The sequence below is a fragment of the Cibotium barometz genome, chromosome 39 (genome assembly GCF_041138505.1).
Source record: "Cibotium barometz isolate CiBa-2024 chromosome 39, ASM4113850v1, whole genome shotgun sequence".
Classification (NCBI taxonomy): domain Eukaryota; kingdom Viridiplantae; phylum Streptophyta; class Polypodiopsida; order Cyatheales; family Cibotiaceae; genus Cibotium; species Cibotium barometz.
The window spans coordinates 22,992,911-23,012,300 of record NC_141084.1 but is presented as its reverse complement, the minus strand read 5'-3'; the positions used below and the strand labels follow the sequence as shown (position 1 = coordinate 23,012,300).

Here is a 19,390-nt window from a genome sequence, read left to right as displayed (position 1 = left end):
GCCTAGCACCTCCTGCATGGGACTTCAACACCTGACCGCCCGCTAGGCTGTGTCTCCATTGGCAAGACCTACACAATTCTCATTTAAACATGCAATTTTTTTTTGCAATTTGGAAAAAATATACAAAATGCAAGGTATTTTGATTAAAATTATGCTCAAGAGTGTGGCGAAATTTTCAAGGCAATCCTCTAAAAGTTTAGAGTCATAATATCATGACTTGTTGAGAAAAATGTTTATGGGGTGACCTGGAAATGGTAGAAAATAAGTGGACAGAAAGGCTTAGAAAAGCTTTCTATTTTGTTAATTGGTTGATTAATTTAATGGGGGGTTGGCTATGGCCGAGGTGGGCGATGGCGATGGCGATGGCGGTGGCGAGGGGTTTGAAGGGGTCAGAGCAACAAATGCAGCGAACAAGAGAATCTCGGCGCTGCCTAAGGTAAAGGTGAAAAACCCTTACCTCCAAATTTGACCGTGCGGCTTATTGCACCTCCAAATTTATCAGCTTAAAAGTTAGCAACATTAGCACGTCCACCTACCCCCTAGTCTCCATTGCTGCTGCCCGTTCTACTTCCACTTCTGTGCTGAAAAGTCTTCTCTCTTTATTGGGCTTATAACACTGTTTCATCTCTCTCTCTCTCTCTCTCTCTCTCCCTTTCCATCCTCAATTGCCCTCTTTTCTTCATCTCCATCTTCAACTCATCCCTATTGTAACTCCTCCTCTTCTTCTTTCTCTGCCTCTCTCTGTGTGTTTCCGTGTTTAGTCCATTCTGTGTGCTGCTTAGCCCCTCTCTGTGGATCTCCATCGGAGGAGCTGCCCCCCAAGCAGAGGTACCCACCCACCATTGCTGTATCTCTGTTTTCCTTGTATTACCACTAACCCAACTTTCTCTCTCTGTTCTTGATGATTGAACTGTTTGTACATCTGTAGTGTGTGTGTGTGTGTGTGTGTGAGAGAGAGAGAGAGAGAGAGAGAGAGAGAGTGGACTATGTAAGTAGCTGAATAATGTAAGCCAAATTGAGCAAGTGGGATCTCATATAGCCCAACAGTCACGCTAACCCATTTAGCCCAATGATAGGTCTAGCAATGAGCAAGCGTGACTTATTGCGTCCAAATAAGCGAGTTTGATCCATAATGCCTGATGACTGGGCTACTGATAAATAATCAGCTGCATGGCTTGCTTAAGTTTAATTCAGGTGATAGATCAAGCTTTGTAAGAATTGGGCAATCTGTACCTCCTATTTTGTATCATGCTTATTTAACCTCTATCTCATGCCTGAGTTTACACAGCTGACAGAGCACAGGGTAGCAGTGTATGTAGGAACAGGAAGCCTCTTCTATAATGTGATTTACAACGCATCAGGTCCCCTTTCCCCACATGTAAGTTTCGGTCTGTCCTGCTGTGGATTGTAAGACTGGTTATGAAGCAGTTTCCACCCATGGATTGCTACCGCGGAACATGCCTGTGTACTTGGTTTTGAAACTTAATCAATCAAAGAGCTCCTCTTGGTATGGGACAGGGCCAATTACTCTTTTAGCTGAGCTTGTGTGCCTTTTTATTTTGGAGGGGGGAGGGGGAGGAATGGTTTCAAATTTGTCTACCTAGACAGATCCCTTAAAGCAAACACAGGGTAGCTGAACGAAGGATGACATTCAACAACTGCCCCGGATAACCGTGTGAAATTGGATGAGCTTATCAAAAGAGTCCCAGTACAGATGATGTTAGCTTGACATAAATGATGTCTTCCGCAATTTTAGAATTCCAGTCTAAAACAAGCCTTTTGTGGACATGTCCATGTGCACATCATCGAGATACGCTTGTCCCATTGAAAAGCTTGAAGCTAGTCTTTGACCACAATGGGACTGATCCTTATACATAGACAGTGGTTGTGCAGACTCTCCCTATTCGTATGGCACCACTTTTTTGTCATGTTCTTAGACATTTCTATATTGATAGGCTAAATGGGTGAGGTTTCAAGACCTGATGGAAGGGCTGTGCGATGATGATTTCTACATCCGGTTATCTCTCTAATTTGAAGCTATGTACTCGCAATCGGTTAACAGGTCAGGCTTTTCCACCAGGGTCCTGTCAGTGGTAGAAGAGGGTAGGCAGGTCTTTAATGACGTACCTCTGTATGCCTGCGTATGTATGCTAATGCTCTGTCGGAGGGACCTTGGTAGCAGTTCTACTACACAGCCGCATCTCCTAGCTTTAGCCACAAGAATGTGCATTGGGATTAGTGATGTCTACACCACTAATCCCAATGTGCATCTCCTAGCTTTAGCCACAAGAATGTGCATCGGAATAAGTGATGTCTATACCTGATCCAATTAGCCCATATTGAGGTGACCACTTTTGGGATCATACCTGCTTGACTCTTGATAGGGATAGCTAGCCCTATTAATAGTCTATGCGTGCATGGGTTCTAGCAACTTCTGAGACATGATATTTTTGATAGGATGGTAAGGTACGCACTCTTTACATATGCAGTGGGAGCAAGCCTTAACTCTGAGCTTATATTAAAAAATAGATTACTGAACTCTCATTTTTGAAATCTTGGTGCCATTTCAGCTATCGTGAAATTGCCACAATGGGGAGTGTGGTGGGGGACCCTTGGCATGTAAACGGAGTTCCAAATGGCAAGCTGCTCTTGAAGAATGCAGCCAGTTTATCCCAACTTGAAGAGTTCTGCAAATGCCTTGGTGGTAAAAGGCCCATTAACAGCATCTTAATAGCAAACAATGGCATGGCAGCAGTTAAATTTATGCGCAGCATTCGAACATGGTCATATGAGACTTTTGGGACAGAAAGAGCTGTCTTGCTGGTGGCTATGGCAACTCCAGAAGACATGCGCATTAATGCAGAACACATTCGTATTGCTGATCAGTTTGTCGAGGTCCCAGGAGGAACTAATAACAACAACTATGCAAATGTGCAACTAATTGTAGAGGTCAGTGGCATTTTCTTGTGGCTATTTTTTTCTAGGTTCGGGTCTACTTGTTGGGGTGTAGATGATTGGTTTGGTTACTGCTCTGCACAGGTTGCAGAGACCACAGGGGTGTCAGCCGTCTGGCCAGGATGGGGCCATGCATCTGAAAACCCGGAACTTCCAGATGCTTTAGAAGCTTGTGGAATAGCTTTCTTGGGTCCCCCCGCGGCGCCAATGGCTGCACTTGGAGATAAAATCGGGTCTTCATTGATTGCTCAGGCATCAGGCGTGCCAACCCTTCCTTGGAGTGGATCCCATGTGAGTCTTTCTGGAATTTGCTATTTGCTGTCTCTTTGAAGAGTTAAGTTCAGATGTATGGGCTTTCTGACGTCTTTTGTCTTGCAGGTTAAGGTACCCTTTGAGACTTGCAAGGATTCCATTCCTGATGAGTCGTACAAATCGGCATGTGTGTTTACTGCAGAAGAGGCAGTCAAATCTTGTCAGACTGTAGGGTATCCTGTCATGATTAAAGCATCTTGGGGAGGTGGTGGTAAAGGGATTCGAAAGGTGAGTAGCTCTCTAGGTGGACATCGGACTCAAGTATTTCTACACATATATGAATTGATATAAAACTTTCTTTGTCACGAGGCAGGTACACAATGACGATGAGGTCCGAGCTTTATTTAAGCAAGTCCAGGGAGAGGTCCCTGGTTCTCCAATATTCACCATGAAAGTTGCTTCCCAGGTGATTTTTTCTCTCCTTTACTTGGATGCTTATGCTGTTCTTTCTGTTGATTGTATGCTGCCTTGAACCTTCTTGCTGGTGTGATGGTGAGGGTTGAACAAAACAGTCACTGCCACTTTTAACTGCCGTCTTCCCTTGTTCTTTTATTTGGATTCCATGAATGTACAGCATGTGCTCATGTGCATGCACACACATACACACACAGGGAGAGGGAGCATTGCCTGCAGAAAGCGGAAATTGCCTGTGAGACCGAAATAGTACATTGTGTTTACAATAATTACATATTTTTGCATTAGAAAGCTGATGTAACCATGAAATGAAATGATTATGTGATCCTAATTAAGCAGATGTAGCGACATCGAGTGATTTTTGGCAAGGTGGTCCCTTGCTAAGGCTGCAACTCGAGATGCCCTTGTTGTAATGAAGGGGTGGGAAGCTTCTTCTTGATTTGATGCAATACCAGATGACACCTCAAATTGATATTCTTTGCTGAAGGGTTGTAAATGTACAGTAGTAACACTTCTTCTGAGGATCCTTCTATTGTATGTACATCCGAACAGAGCCTACACGAACCCTCTAAAGAGGAGAGGGAATGCATGAAGAGGGATATGATCCCTGCATCTCTGGCTGCTCTTGGAGGGAGACTACCGTGGGGGTGGATGGGAAAGAGCCACCCTGAAGGCTTCTAATGCCAAATGACGCCTCTGTCTCCTCTGGTTATGAAGGGTTCTAGGCTTCAGGCAAAGTGCCGCTCTTCTCCCACCTGACCTGTGAGCCACCCTAAATGTACTCCCAGAGATTGAGAGCCTTGTACTTATATCACCTTTCGGAACCTTCTGCCTTGTTCTTGTCTATGCGTTTATGTGCTGTGTGTGTGTGTGTGTGCGCACGCGCGCATGCTCTCTCTCTCTCTCTCTCTCTCTCTCTCTCTCTCTCTCTGTCTGTCTGTCTGTCTCTCTGTGCTTCAAGGCTCCAAGGTCAGTGTCGTTATGAATTGTGGTGGAGGCTGAAGCAACTCATACATGCCAAAATCAATCAATTCTCTCTTTAAGGATGATGAGATTTCAAATTATGACATTTGTGAACGAAGTAGTGAGTGTCTTCTGGTGTCAATCAATCAGGCTGTTTAGCTTGCTTATGATATGTTTGTTGAAACAGAGCCGGCATTTGGAGGTTCAGCTTCTTTGTGATCAATATGGGAATGTTGCGGCTTTGCATAGCCGCGATTGCAGTGTTCAAAGACGGCACCAAAAGGTATGCAAGGGCTAGTTATACTGTGAACATCTGGAGTTACCATGATGGTGACATTGATTATGGTAACAGATCATCGAGGAAGGGCCTATAACAATCGCTTCTCCTGAAACTATCCATCTCTTAGAACAAGGGGCTCGCCGTCTAGCAAAGTGTGTTAACTATGTGGGAGCTGCGACAGTGGAGTACCTTTACAGCATGGACACGGGAGAGTTCTATTTCTTGGAGCTGAACCCTCGCTTACAGGTGATTTGCTCTTCTGGGGTGTCAGAGTGGATGTGCATTTTTAATCAAGATTATGGATTGGTAACTAGAAATTTTGTTTTCATGCGCTTGTCATAATGTCGATAGGTTGAGCATCCTGTCACAGAGTGGATAGCGGAGGTGAATCTGCCAGCAGCACAACTATGTGTTGCCATGGGTATTCCGTTATGGAAGATTCCTGGTATGCTCAGTTTACTTCCAAGCACAAGATGATCAGTCAGTTTTAATGAGGAGAGCAGATTATTATGCTGTAATGGTTTGTCTACTTGGTATTCAGTGGCATAGGGCTGGTCATGTGGTGTTGCGAATCTAAACAAGATTTTGATTCGTGTATGGGATTAGGTTTCACGACAATGGCTATGGACTTGAATACAAGGTTTTTTTTTTGGTGGCTTGATAAGTGTGTGTTTTGTCATGCATTTCAGAGATAAGGCGCTTTTATGGGAAAGATGCTGGGGGAAGCTATGACACATGGGCAAAAACCGCTGACAAAGCTACAGAATTTGACTTTGATCAAGCTGTGTCAGTAACGCCCAAAGGACACTGTGTAGCTGTGCGAGTAACTAGCGAAGATCCAGATGATGGTTTCAAACCTACGAGTGGCAAAGTTCAAGTACATTATTTCCTCCACTTCATGAAAGAAGACAACATGACCTTTTTTTTGATGAAAATGTATTTTGATATAAAAACATTTCCTTACATTCAGGAACTCAGCTTTAGGAGCAAGCCAAATGTGTGGGCATACTTCTCAGTGAAGGTATATCTCGACTTTTCCCAGTGTATACCTGATCACATTTGCAGTAATAAACAAATGAAGAATCACCATATTTTGCTCTGTATGTATTATTGTCCATATGCTTATTGTAGAGGATGGATTGATTGATTGATTGATTGATTGATTGATTGAGAGAGAGAGAGAGAGAGAGAGAGAGAGAGAGAGAGAGAGAGAGGGAGGTTCGCTGGGGCCAAATATCATAATATGACCCATAGGACTAATTACAATGCCGAACCTATGATTTTATCATCCGTGATAACATCATGATCTGAGGAGGCTCTATGTGCTGCCAATCTGCCGGGGATAAATCTGGTGCTCAGAATGGAGCTGCATACATAAGTGCCGGGGTGACTAGGGTGTCAAAAAGCCAACCCTTCGTCGTCAGCTTCTGAAAATGCGCCTGGAAACATTGCCTCTCCACTAGGGCTAGAGCCGCATATCCTCTAATGAGTCTATCCTCTGCTGCCAGTCTCATAGAGAAGTGTGGACTAGCGAAGGTAGCTCCGAGATAGACATATCAGTGCACCACCTCAACCCTGCTACCCATGTAAGTGATCTCTGTACGGTCTGCGATTGGGTAGGAGGTGTGGAATACCATAACCTTGGTTTTCCCAAGGTTGACTGAGAGTCCCCCTGTGTGTGCCAAAATCCTGTAAAGCATCCTTGTGCTTCTGGAGCCCCTCCTCAGAATCTGCAATGAGTACAATATCATCAGCAAATGAAAGGATCGAAACAAGAATACCTCCTAGAGAAGCTCCTCCTCCTCCGGCTTTGTCAATGAAGTCTGATATCTCATCTATGTAGACTCCAAAGAGGGTCGAAGATAGTGGACATCATTGTTTCACTGCGATGGTGCTAGAGACCTCCTCAGAGAGTCCTCCTGAGCATCTCACCCTGCCAATAACTGACTCATAGAAGGCAATGATAGTCGGGATCATGTCATGCGGGACCTTGAGATGCTGTAAGTGCTATAGGAGACGGGCCCGAGGCACTGTATCAAAAGCTTTCGGAAGTCCACAATGCAGCAATATAGTCGGCTTCTGCCATCTGCCTTGGCTTGCTCGATGATAGCCCAAAGCGTGAATATGTGATCCAGCGTGGAGAAGGTCATCCCGAATCCCGCTCGCCCCTGGTGCCTTGTATCCCTCTTTCTCTGCTAGTGTGCTGAGATCTGACTCAAGTATAGATCCATAGAGCTTTGCCAAGATATGGACGATCATGATAGTTCCGTAGTTATTAGGATCCATGGCGTCTCCCGCCTTATGGATAGGTGCAATAGTGTGTGATGACCAGGTGGGGGGAAAGGCCTCTGAGAGGGCCCTATTAAACATATGGGCTAGGAGGGGTGCCAAGGTGTCGCCTGCATAAGGGAGGTGCTCAACCATAAGCCCCTCGTGATCTGGTGATTGGCCGTTCTGAAGCTTGTGTATAGTCTTGACCACCATGTCTCTTGTGAAGAAGGTGGATGTGGTGGGAAGTGTGAGGTGGATGTGGGAGGCGGGTTGGTGGGGTATGTGGTATAACGAGTGTGCATGAGTGCCAGATGTGTGGGTCTGTGATGGGGGTTGGTAAGCGTGTTCCCTGATCCTATGCCAAGCCTTGTCAGAATTCTGGCTTAGGAAAAGTTGGTATAAGTCCTCGTGTTGTTTATGTCGTACGACAATGTGCTCGTTTCTTGCGGTGAGTAAGGTACCAGTTAATCCGTTCAGTGTTGCGCTTCTGGATTTGGCCGGTAGCTAACTCACGTAAAATACGCACGTGTGATACGGCATTCCTCGTCATACCAACAATTCTGAGGCATGGTACCTGTGCGGGGTTTGGCGGTAGACCAGCGGGGGTGTGGAAAACTGTTGATGGCGATGTGTGGATGATTGTTGTGAGCTGTGAGGTGAGGGTGGTGAGAGGTGCAGATGGGTCTACATCCAAGTGATGACGGTAGACCTGATTTGCATAGATAAGATCACAATCATGGGTGAAATGGATCTGGGTGTAGTGTGAGATGGGCGGTGCCTCTGGTAGGGTAGGTGGGGTGCAGATGAGGGTGAAGGCGAAGTATCTTATAACTCGAGGTGAGGGTGAATATGCAGAGAGAGAGAGAGAGAGAGAGAGAGAGAGAGAGAGAGAGAGAGAGAGTTCAGTCTTATAACTTTGAAATCTTTTATCTTTTTGTAGTCTGGTGGTGGGATACATGAGTTCTCTGATTCACAATTTGGTAAGTTTGCATTGCTGTTGTCTCTAAAGTGATGAAATTTAATAGTTATGTTTTAATTCTTTTTGCGGTTGGGGGGGGAGGGGTCATGTTGTTCACTCCTGCATACACTCTAATAATAAATATTAAAAGTAAAAAGCTTCTCTTCTGCAAAAATCCACATTAACTGGTTCATAGTTTGCAGGACACGTGTTTGCTTTTGGAGAGAACAGAGGCCTAGCCATTGCCAATATGGTGCTTGGCCTGAAGGAGCTTCAAATTCGGGGTGAAATCCGTACCAATGTGGACTATACAGTTGACCTTCTCCATGTAAGTTGCTCCCCATGAAATTTTTTTGAGGAGTATTGGGTTTCTTGCTTGTATGCCTGAATTTGTCCCATTGGGATGCTGCAAAATGTCTGTTGGTGCTCTCAGTTGTCCCTATTCTGTTAACAGGCACAAGAATACAGGGAAAACAGGATACACACAGGCTGGTTAGACAGCAGAATCGCCATGCGAATTCGAGCAGAAAGGCCTCCTTGGTACCTTTCAGTTATTGGAGGGGCTCTTTATGTAAGAACATCACTTTTTCATATCCAAAATACAAGCTTTTAGAAGGATGGACCATAATTTTTGCCTGAAATTTGCCTTGATGTGCAGAAAGCTACAATGCTCACATCAGGAAGAGTATCAGAATACATAGGCTACCTTGAGAAAGGACAGATTCCACCCAAGGTTTGTTTTCTGGTTTTTTATGCATTCTGTTGAAGTAAAGGGTAAGTGAGCCGTTTACAGAGTAGGGAAAGGCCACTGGGAAGTCCTGCCTATGAGAAAAAGCGGGGAGTGGCGGCAGCCCTGAGTCCTTTTTCAAGAGAGGCGGACGACATACTTTTACTGGCTGTCATTGTTCCTTGGGAGGTGGTCAGGAAAGGGCAGCACTGGGCAGGACAGGCAGCTCACAGATCTACAAAGTTGTAGCTTTTTATGTAGTTTGTGTCTACTTAAGCCAGGTAAATGAACTGGTTCTATTTGTTTTGTGGCAGAATATTTCTCTGGTCAACTTTCAAATTACTCTCAATATTGAAGGAAGCAAGTATACGGTAGGTTCCCTTGCGAGTCTGGACTCATAAGGACCAACCTGCTCTTTTTGGCCTGATGCTTGGTAGAGTTATCTTTGATTGATATTTGTCTTGAGGCAGATCGACATGATCAGAGGTGCACCAGGTAGCTATAGAATCAGGCTAAACAGCTCAGAGGTTGAAGTTGACATGTATACTCTCAGAGATGGAGGGCTTTTGATCCAAGTAAGCCTGCTGCTGTTTATTTGTTTTGCAAGAAAAGCTTTCTTTGATAATTTATAAGTTTTATTGAACTTTTTATGCAGTTGGATGGCAATAGCCATGTAGTTTATGCAGAAGAGGAAGCGGCAGGTACACGCCTCTTGATCAACGGCCAAACATGTTTGCTTCAGGTGTTTCATTCAATCCAGAGCTCCTCTGTTATGTTTTCTTCAAAATGTCTTGTCTTGTCAAGCTACTGATTGTTAACTTGAGAGTCCATGGAGGATGTTGAGAACCAATTTTTTTGGGTACCTGCTGCTGTATGTCTGGTGGGAACATTAGGTGCCTTGCTTCCAAGGATATACTCGTGTAATGTAATGCTGGGCGCCTGGGACTGTCTCCATTACTTGTGTAGTGTAATCCAATATATTGGAACTAAAGCCATGTTGATGAGAGAGGTGTGCCATCATCACCATACCTCCTTGATTTGAAAATTGAAAGGCAAGGCCATGGCAATGTTGCTGATTGGCAACATCTACAAAAATTTGGTCTTCGCATTTCCAACAAGGTTGAAGTGTACAATGCATCATATCCTTTTATACTATTTGTATATGGGAAAGGTGTGTTTGGTTAATATAGCCATTGACTTGCCAAGCTCCCTCCTGTAGATTTCCTTTGCTGATCGGCAACATCTACAAAAATCTGGTCTTTGCATGTCCAACAAGGTTGAAGTGTACAATGCATCATCTCCCTTTATGCTATTTGTATATGGGAATGGTGTGTTTGGTTAATATAGCCATTGACTTGCCAAGCTCCCTCCTGTATATTACCTTTGTACACTGGCAAGGGGCTCTCCCATGTGCAGAGTCTCCAAGCATGGTCCTCTTCTCCACTGGAAAAGAAAGCTAGTGTCCTGTGTCTGCTATTTACAAGTAGGTCAGGCAAAGATTTACAATTAATACATTTTGATTGTTTTTCTGCAGAATGATCATGATCCATCACGGCTTATAGCTGAAACTCCTTGCAAGCTATTACGGTTTCTGGTACCAGATGGCAGCCATGTGGATGCTGACATGCCATATGCTGAAGTGGAAGTAATGAAGATGTGCATGCCGCTGCTGTGTCCTGCTTCTGGAACTATTCACTTTAAAATGTCAGATGGTCAAGCAATGCTGGTACATATATCTTATGCAAGAGCTGAAACCTGGTTGGAACATGGGCTATTTTGGTGCCATTAACCTTTTCTTGGTATATCAGGCAGGAGACTTGATAGCGGGACTTGATTTGGATGATCCCTCTGCTGTAAGGAAAGCAGTTCCGTATGAAGGAGGATTTCCACCTCTTGGTCCACCTACTCCAATGGCAGGAAAGGTGCATCAACGCTGTGCTGCCAGTATACAGGCTGCTCAAATGGTGCTCGCTGGCTATGAGCATGATATTGATGATGTGAGTGAAATGTCTCCCTTCATTTTTCAAGTGGTGTATGGTATAATTACTTAAAGTCTAGATGAAAAAGATGGTCATCTGCTTCTTACTTTAAACCACTCCCTTTGCAGGTGGTGAAGACTCTTTTGGGTTGTTTGGATGATCCGCAACTTCCTTCGCTCCAGTGGCAAGAGTGCATGTCTGTTCTTGCAACACGTCTTCCTAAAGATCTCAAGGCCCAGGTTGGTTATCACCTGCATGATGCTTTGTTCAGAGGAGTACATAGTTTTACATATTTGGTCATGTCTAAAATTGCTGCTTTTTAAAGAAGAACTGGCATAATGATAATCACACAAAAATCTCACTGTATAAATACAGGTGCCCATCCATGCACATTGTACATATGTGCACGTATACTTGCATCCTCAAACTTATGCAATCTTGAGAAGCACATGCATGCTTGTGGGTGTGCGCGCGCGCGCGCGCGCACACACACACACACACACACAGAGGCACACACTTGAACACTCAACACACACCCGTGATTATCTCAGGAATTGTTTGTGGAAATGCTTATATAGATGCACATTGCAATGGCGGTCATGATTCACCTTGACCATGAAAGTAGGGACTTGATTCAAGCTGTTTTTAATAGAGCTTACCATGACTTGACCATAAAAATAAATAAGCTTTTGTTTCCAGCTTGATGGGAAGTTCAAGGAGTATGAGTCTTCTTTCTCTTTCACACTTGGGAGTGTGGAGTTCCCTGCAAAAGCTCTGCGAGCAGTCTTGGAGGTTTGTGGATTTTGGTTTGTTGGATTGTTTGTGTAATTAAATACTTTTGTGTGTGTGGTTCACATGATAAAGTGCTCCATGTATTTGCAGGCCTTTGTTGCATCTTCTCCAGAAAAGGATAGGTCTTCAATCGAAAGACTGATAGAACCACTGGCAACCCTTGCAAAGTCTTATGAAGGTGGAAGAGAGGGTCATGCTTGCAACATTGTGCAGTCCCTTTTCAAGACGTATTTAGATGTCGAAGAACTTTTCAACGAAACTCCAGAGGTTTCTTTCTATCTTAATTATTATGATTAGATACCTTGAGGAAGTTCTAGTAAATGAATGTTGCTTTCTCTTTCATGTCAATGCATTCTGATGTTTTCTCTCTTCTGCTACAGGCAGATGTTATCGAAGGTCTGCGCCTCAAGTACAAGAAAGATCTTTTGAGAGTAGTTGACATAGTTCTTTCCCACCAGGTACAAAGGTTGGCATGGTTTTTGCTCATGAACAGGGATCTTATGAAGGGCTCGTAATGAGTGAGTGAATTTCTTTGCAAGCAGGGTGTGAGAATGAAAAACAAGCTTATATTACGGCTGATGGGAGCGCTTGTGTATGCTAACCCTGCTGCATACAGAGAGCAACTGATACGTTTTGCTGCACTTAATGACACGAAGTTTGCAGAGGTATCAGCTTATTTCCTATTAATGATAAGTTAATCAAGGTTTTTTCTTGTGTTGAACTTTTAAAATTAATTGCTTCCCCTGGCTTGTTTCAGCTAGCTTTGCAGGCAAGCCAACTGCTTGAACAGACCAAGCTTAGTGAGCTTCGATCTAGCATTGCTCGAAGCTTGTCTGAGTTAGAGATGTTCACTGAGGAGGGGAGTGAAGGGGTCTACACCCCACGGCGAAGAAGTGCAATTGAGCAGAGGATAGAGGATGTAGTAAACTCTACTGAGGCTGTTGAGGATGCTTTAGTTGCCTTGTTTGATCACAGTGATCACACTTTGCAAAGGCGAGTTGTGGAGACTTATATAAGGCGTCTTTATCAGGTTTGTGTACTGTCTATTTCACATCTAGTGAGTTAAGAGATTGATGAATGTTGGGTTTAAAAGGCCATTTTCTGTGTTCTCAGCCTCACCTTATCAAGGGTACCATCAAGATGCAATGGCACCGCTCAGGTCTTCTTGCGTCTTGGCAATACTGGGAGGATTCTCCAGTCAAAGCACTGGATGTATCTCAAGCTTCTGCAGCCACGAATACTACTGAGGCCAAACAATGGGGTGCCATGGTTATTCTCTCAAGCCTGAATGTTCTTTCAGGTGCTGTAAGTGCTGTCTTGAAAGAAGCTGCTGGGCTCTCATCAAGTGTTGCTGGCCCATCACAAACAGGCTCAGGAAATGCTCTACATGTGGCTCTTGTGGGCATCAACAATCCTATGAATAATCTGCAGGACAGGTGGGCTTTATAGTCCTTCAGTTTTACTTGGAGGTTAACTTTTTTTCTGGATATCATGTGCACTGGCATGCATGCACCTCCATATGTCAGAATCTGCATTTCCATGTGTGTTGCATAATGTTCTGTTTATTCATCTAAATTGGCAGTGGGGATGAAGACCAAGCTCAGGAAAGGGTGGACAAACTGGTGAAGGCATTGAAAGATGAGGCGCTGTCATCATCATTGAATGCTGCTGGTGTCGGGGTTGTCAGCTGCATCATCCAAAGAGATGAAGGGAGAGTCCCCATACGGCATTGCTTTCACTGGTCCCAAGAGGAACACACCTTTGTGGAGGAACCTATTCTTCGTCATGTGGAGCCACCTTTGTCCAACCTTCTAGAATTGGTAATCTCACAAGAATAGAAGAGGTGCTTGTAATGCCCGACTAGCTTCATTTCAAAGGGAAGTGCAACTTAGGTTTAATGATACAATTACAGATAATCTTTTCTAATATGGCATTATGGTGCAGAACAAGTTGAAAGGATATGGCAACATGCGATATGCTCCATCGAGGGACCGCTTGTGGCATATATACTCTGTAATAGACAAGCCTGCCATTCGCAGAATGTTCCTAAGGGCCCTTCTAAGGCAGCCTAGTCCTAGCAATTCACTTGGAAGTGACACTGAGTCATTTACTTCGGAAAGTGTCAGTTTGGCCTTACAAGGAGCTCTAGAAGAACTGGAGCTGTCTGCTCATGATGTGAATGGAAGAGCAGACCATGTGCACATGTTTTTGAGTATCCTGCGGCCACAAGAAATAAGAGATTTGTGTGATCGCAGGTAAGTTAACGAGTCTTCACTATGGAAGATAAATGTCATGACAGACTTTTCAAATCATGCCATGTTTGGATGTTGATATTGCATTGCCTTTGAACAGCACAACCAAGGATCTTAGGAACAAAGAGGTTGTAGAAACCACTGTGGTACGAATCCTGGAGGATCTGGCACTCAAGGTCCATGGCAAACTGGGGTTACGTATGCACCGTCTTGCAGTGGCATCCTGGGAAATTCGTTTGAGGGTAGACTTGTTGGGTCAAGTTGATGGGTGGTGGAGAGTCATGGTAATCAATCCAACTGGCCACACATGCATCGTGCAGGTGATCTATGCACCTTTTTCTTTATGGCTTAACTTTTCAGGTGTGCCCTTGTAAATTTTGAGAGTAAACCTGAACCTTCAGTTTGCTCAAGTACCTTTTTCCTTGAACAGGTGTACTTGGAATCTGTGGATCCAGCCAGCAGATTACTTGTTTATTCATCTCCAGCAGGTTATCCCAAGGGCCCTTTGCATGGCGTGCGCCTTGATTCCCAGCATAGGTCTCTAGACATAGTAGAGCGGAAGCGATTAGTTGCAAGGCGAAACAACACCACTTACTGCTATGATTTCCCCCTGGTAATACAATCCTAAACCCTAAATACTGTTGGGAGGACGCTACCTGCTTACTATATGGGCATCATTGACCATGTCCCTAACATGAACTAACGAATGTTGATTGTATCCGTGCAGCTTTTCGAGACAGCATTACGGCAATGCTGGGACAATGCAGACAATGCTGTGCTTAAGAGTTCAGAATTGGTGTTTGCGGAGAAACCGAGCTGGGGTGGTGCTTTGGTTGAAACTGACCGTCCCACGGCATCAAATGATGTGGGTATGGTTGGATGGAACTTTGAGCTCAGTACCCCCGAGTTTCCAGCAGGGAGGAAGATCATGGTGGTTTCAAACGATGCTACTCATGGTGCTGGTGCTTTTGGTCCAAAAGAAGACTACTTTTTCAAGGCCATGACAGATTTGGCATGTGAAAAAAAGTTGCCTCTTATCTATTTGGCAGCCAACTCAGGTGCGCGGATAGGGGTTGCAGAAGAAGTGAGGGCATGTTTCAAAGTTGAGTGGTCAGACAGTCTTTCTCCAGATAGGGGCTTCCAGTACTTGTATTTGACACAGGATGACTATGAGCGTATAGGGGATTCAGTCAATGCACATGAACTGAAGCTCAATTCGGGGGAAGTTAGATGGGTCATTGATGACATCATAGGACTGGAGGATGGGCTTGGGACAGAAAATCTTTCTGGTAGTGGAGCTATTGCAGGTGCATTTTCTCGAGCATACAGGGAAACCTTCACCTTGACGTATGTCTCTGGCCGGACTGTAGGCATTGGTGCCTATCTTGCAAGGTTGGGCATGAGATGCATCCAACGGAGTGACCAGCCTATTATACTAACTGGTTACTCTGCATTGAATAAGCTGCTCGGTCGGGAAGTCTACAGCTCTCAGATGCAGCTAGGCGGACCCAAAATTATGGGGGTGAATGGTGTTACCCACCTGATAGTTGGTGATGATTTGGAAGGTGTTTCTGCAATTCTGAATTGGCTTAGTTACATCCCACCATATGTAGGGGGGCCTCTACCATCTATCAAGCCGCTAGACCCCCCAGATAGGCTGGTGGAGTACAATCCAGAGACTTCTTGCGATCCCCGTGCAGCTATCCGTGGTATTGAAAGCAACGGAAAATGGCTATCAGGAATTTTTGACAAGGACAGCTTTACAGAGACCTTGGAGGGTTGGGCACAGACGGTGGTGACAGGACGTGCAAGACTGGGAGGGATTCCAGTTGCCATTATAGCTGTGGAAACACAAACAGTAATGCAAAAGATTCCTGCAGACCCTGGTCAGCTTGATTCCCATGAGAGAGTAGTGCCACAAGCCGGCCAAGTGTGGTTCCCTGACTCAGCATCAAAGACTGCACAGGCCTTGATGGACTTCAACAAGGAGGGTCTCCCTGTCTTTATCATGGCTAACTGGAGAGGATTCTCAGGAGGGCAAAGGGATCTGTTTGAAGGGATTCTTCAAGCAGGATCTAACATTGTCGAGAACCTGCGGACTTATGAGCATCCTGTCTTCATCTATCTACCCAAGACAGGAGAGCTTCGGGGTGGAGCATGGGTGGTGGTAGACAGCAAGATAAACCCTGATGAGGTGGAAATGTTTGCAGAAAGAACTGCCAAAGCAGGTGTGTTAGAACCCGAGGGGCTCATTGAGATCAAGTTTCGGACAAAGGAGCTTCTTCAATGCATGCATCGGCTTGACCCAGAGCTTGTGGGTCTCAAGAAGGAGGTGCAGGCTGCTGCTGGTGGAGACTCTCCTAACACAGTTGATAGCATTCAGAGGAAGATACAAGCACGGGAAAAGCTACTGCTTCCTGTGTACAAGCAGGTTGCCATTCGCTTTGCTGAGCTACATGACACATCGTCAAGGCTGGAAGCTAAGGGAATCATAAAAAAGGTAGTTGATTGGTCTGATGCACGGTCATACTTCTACAGGCGGTTGAAGCGCAGAGTGGCAGAGGAGTCTCTTATAAAGGACATAAGGGTTGCTGCTGGAGGCTCTTTGCCACGATGTTCTGCTGCAGATCTAGTCAGAGAGTGGTTTTCTTCATCAAGAAGTGCTCCTTCCAAGGAAGAGGAGGGCGTGCTCTGGAAGGATGATGATGCCTTCTTTGCTTGGATGAGTGACAGGAAAAGTCTGGATGAGCACTTTGAAAAGCTAAGGGCTGAACGTGTTGTCAAGCAGTTACTCTCTCTCAGTAGTTCCTCTACAGATCTGAAAGCATTTCCCCAAGCCTTGGCAGCCTTGCTACAAAAGGTAGGATTTAAATCTTGCGTCTTTGCATGCTTTTCAGGATTTTGATGTGCTTTTTCTAGCTTTTAGGTTCTAGTGAGTGACTCTGTTGCCCTTTGTGTTTGAGCAGATTGATCCATCTGACAAGGGGGAACTAGTGGAGCAGCTTCAACATGTCTTACGCAGTTGTCGGCCAACCATGGACCCATAAACACATGGTGAGGTCCTTTTTGTCCAATTGCTTCAGAGCTGGGGTATAGTGTGAAACAAGTTCTGGACTCGGCCTTCTCTATTTTTGTGACAGTGCATTCCCAATGTCACCTATACTTGATGTTCCTTCGCTCTTGTAGCTTAATTTTTAAAGCCATTTCTCATGAACGTGAGAGTGTAGAAATAATGACAGGGCTAACAAAGCCTGAAGATCCCAATCATGAATTGTTGCAGTCAGATAAGATGTTCCGCATCTGATTTGTTGTATCACATAAGTTTGTACACAGCATTATATCTCTACTGCTTTGGAAAGGAGCCGTTCTGTCCACGACTGCCTGTTACTGAGGTTTAAAGTTAAACTGTCCCAGCATTCCTGTCTGTGCCTAAAACAACTGGTTGATCTGTCGCGAGTTTTCACCATCCAGAGGTTTGATTAATGTCCACGTGTATGCCTATGGAGATGTCTTGGAGCAATTTTCAGACAGTAGGTACTTACCCAGAGAAGCTTTACCTAGAGTTATAAAGCTCCAACAGAGTAAAAGTGAACCTCACGTGCTTTGCGGAAGGAGCAAAATTACAATATACATGAGGTTGTAGTTCTCAGGTAAAGAAGAAAGCATGTGAAGAGGTGGTGTATTGGATGGGAAAAGTAACTACCAAGGCCTTGCTGGAAACATGGGCTCCAAGTTTTTATTCCTTATATTGAAGTTTCATGGTGACCTCGTAGGTTGAATGTCCATGGTACTGTCAGAGAGATGTCCTTGGTACTTTCAGAAAGACGTCCTTTAGTGTGAGACCACACATGTCATAAGAGGGTGTGAGATGTCCATGGTACTATCAGAAAGACGTCCTTTAGCGTGAGACCTCACATGTCATAAGATGTCCATGGTACTGTCAGAGAGATGTTCATGGTACTATCAGAAAGACGTCCTTTAGTGTGAGACCTCAAATGTGGGAAAGGGGCTTTCCCTAAAATTTTCAGATTAATGAAATAATTTCTGTGCAGTAGGTCCATAATAATACTTTGCTACCATTTAATTCTCATGTTTTGGGGTTGTGATTATAGATACGTCTCGTGCAAGTGCGGTTCTTTAAGCAACATCCATGTTTAGTCAAGTCACACAGAGGACTCCATTAATGAACATCACATGTACACTCCATATCTTTATTTAGAGGATGGAGCAAAATGTTTAATCAATACTATAGAGATCGTGTGAGAAAACATTTTGAAAACCTTTCAAACTTATATTCCTTGATCACAGTTCGTTGATCACAGTTCGTCATATACCTTGCTAAGGCAACCTTTTCCATGATGGGGATGAAATAAGATAAACTTTGTTTGTTAAAACTTTCCATGATTATAAAGTAATTAGGTGGTTATAGTACATGGGTCTACATGTAGATGGTATGACCGTGCATAAAAGATATGATTTCTTTAGTCATGGAGTGGTTGACCTCTCTCTCTCTCTCTCTCTCTCTCTCTCTCTCCTGCCCCCTGCGCCGCTACCCCTCCCCCTCGCTCTCGCTGCTCTGCACCCCCCCTGCACCACTACCGCCCCCCCCCCCCCCCCTCTCGCTGCTTACACACATACACACACACACACACACACACATTCTCACACACCCGCTCTCGCTGCTTGCACACATATACACACACACCTTCTGCGTACAGGTCCTTTTGCACATAATAGATACAGAAACAGAGAATGTATGCATAATGAGGAATGAGGATGTATGCATAATGTGGCAACTAATGTGGGGATCCCTTCAGTCCATCTCATCACTCTGTATTATCAAGATGACAAGCGCATTAGAAACACAACTCAAGAAATTGATTGAAGACAGAAAGAAAGAAGCTGACAAAAGCTTGAACATAGTTCACAAGTCTCTTCTGGACCGTATCGACCGCCTGGAGGAAGAGAGAACATAGTTCAAAAGTCTCTTCTGGACCGTATCAACCACCTGGATGAAGAGAACACACAACTCAAAACACAGATTAAGGCAGTACAAGATACCGAGGAGCATTTAAAAAATGAGATACAAAACCTACGAACAGAACTAAAACAGGTAAAAGAAAGTGGGCGGGAGGAAGGGGAAATTTCCCCTGAAGTGATCGCAGACCTAGCAAAACTAAAGAAAGTCCATGATGAACTCAAGCTTACAACGACACTGGCTGTCGCAGAAACAGTAGAGAAAATGGAAACCCCTAAGAAAGCATGGGTTGACGCAGTTAAGAATGAAGTACAACAGGAAGCAGAGGGAGCATGGACTATTATTGTTAATGGGAAAGCAAAAGCGGGCTCACTCAAGGAAGTAGACCTCGTCAATGCTACATTGCCGGAGGAAAAGATGTGTAAGGCTCGAAAGCTTAATGTGAGAGTCACTGGCATCAAGGAAAAGGCTGGTACCTCACCTGATGAAGATGGCAAGGCATTATGTAC

At 44.6% G+C, this 19,390-nt stretch overlaps 1 protein-coding gene across 3 annotated transcripts; it reads left to right on the top strand.

Moving 5' to 3' along the window:
- Window positions 1–554: 554 nt before the first annotated feature.
- Window positions 555–18,297, top strand: LOC147615885 (acetyl-CoA carboxylase 1-like). Of its 3 annotated transcripts, none has more exons than XM_086778505.1 (33): window positions 555–828; window positions 2,571–2,949; window positions 3,040–3,246; window positions 3,334–3,495; window positions 3,581–3,673; window positions 4,832–4,927; window positions 4,997–5,170; window positions 5,276–5,369; window positions 5,614–5,801; window positions 5,895–5,945; window positions 8,136–8,175; window positions 8,357–8,481; window positions 8,608–8,724; window positions 8,812–8,886; window positions 9,195–9,251; window positions 9,351–9,455; window positions 9,536–9,622; window positions 10,415–10,606; window positions 10,689–10,877; window positions 10,988–11,098; window positions 11,559–11,651; window positions 11,742–11,918; window positions 12,032–12,109; window positions 12,194–12,316; window positions 12,409–12,681; window positions 12,765–13,087; window positions 13,234–13,471; window positions 13,596–13,906; window positions 14,004–14,223; window positions 14,334–14,516; window positions 14,631–16,763; window positions 16,870–16,957; window positions 18,016–18,297. In XM_086778505.1, the coding sequence occupies exons 2-32, from the start codon at window positions 2,590–2,592 to the stop codon at window positions 16,948–16,950; spliced, it is 6,756 nt and encodes a 2,251-aa protein (XP_086634631.1). In that variant the 5' UTR covers window positions 555–828; window positions 2,571–2,589; the 3' UTR covers window positions 16,951–16,957; window positions 18,016–18,297. The 3 variants fall into 3 exon arrangements, with proteins under 3 accessions (XP_086634631.1, XP_086634630.1, XP_086634629.1); XM_086778504.1 differs by lacking the exon at window positions 18,016–18,297 and adding an exon at window positions 17,044–17,277; XM_086778503.1 differs by lacking the exon at window positions 18,016–18,297 and having other exon boundaries at window positions 16,870–17,277.
- Window positions 18,298–19,390: the final 1,093 nt, after the last annotated feature.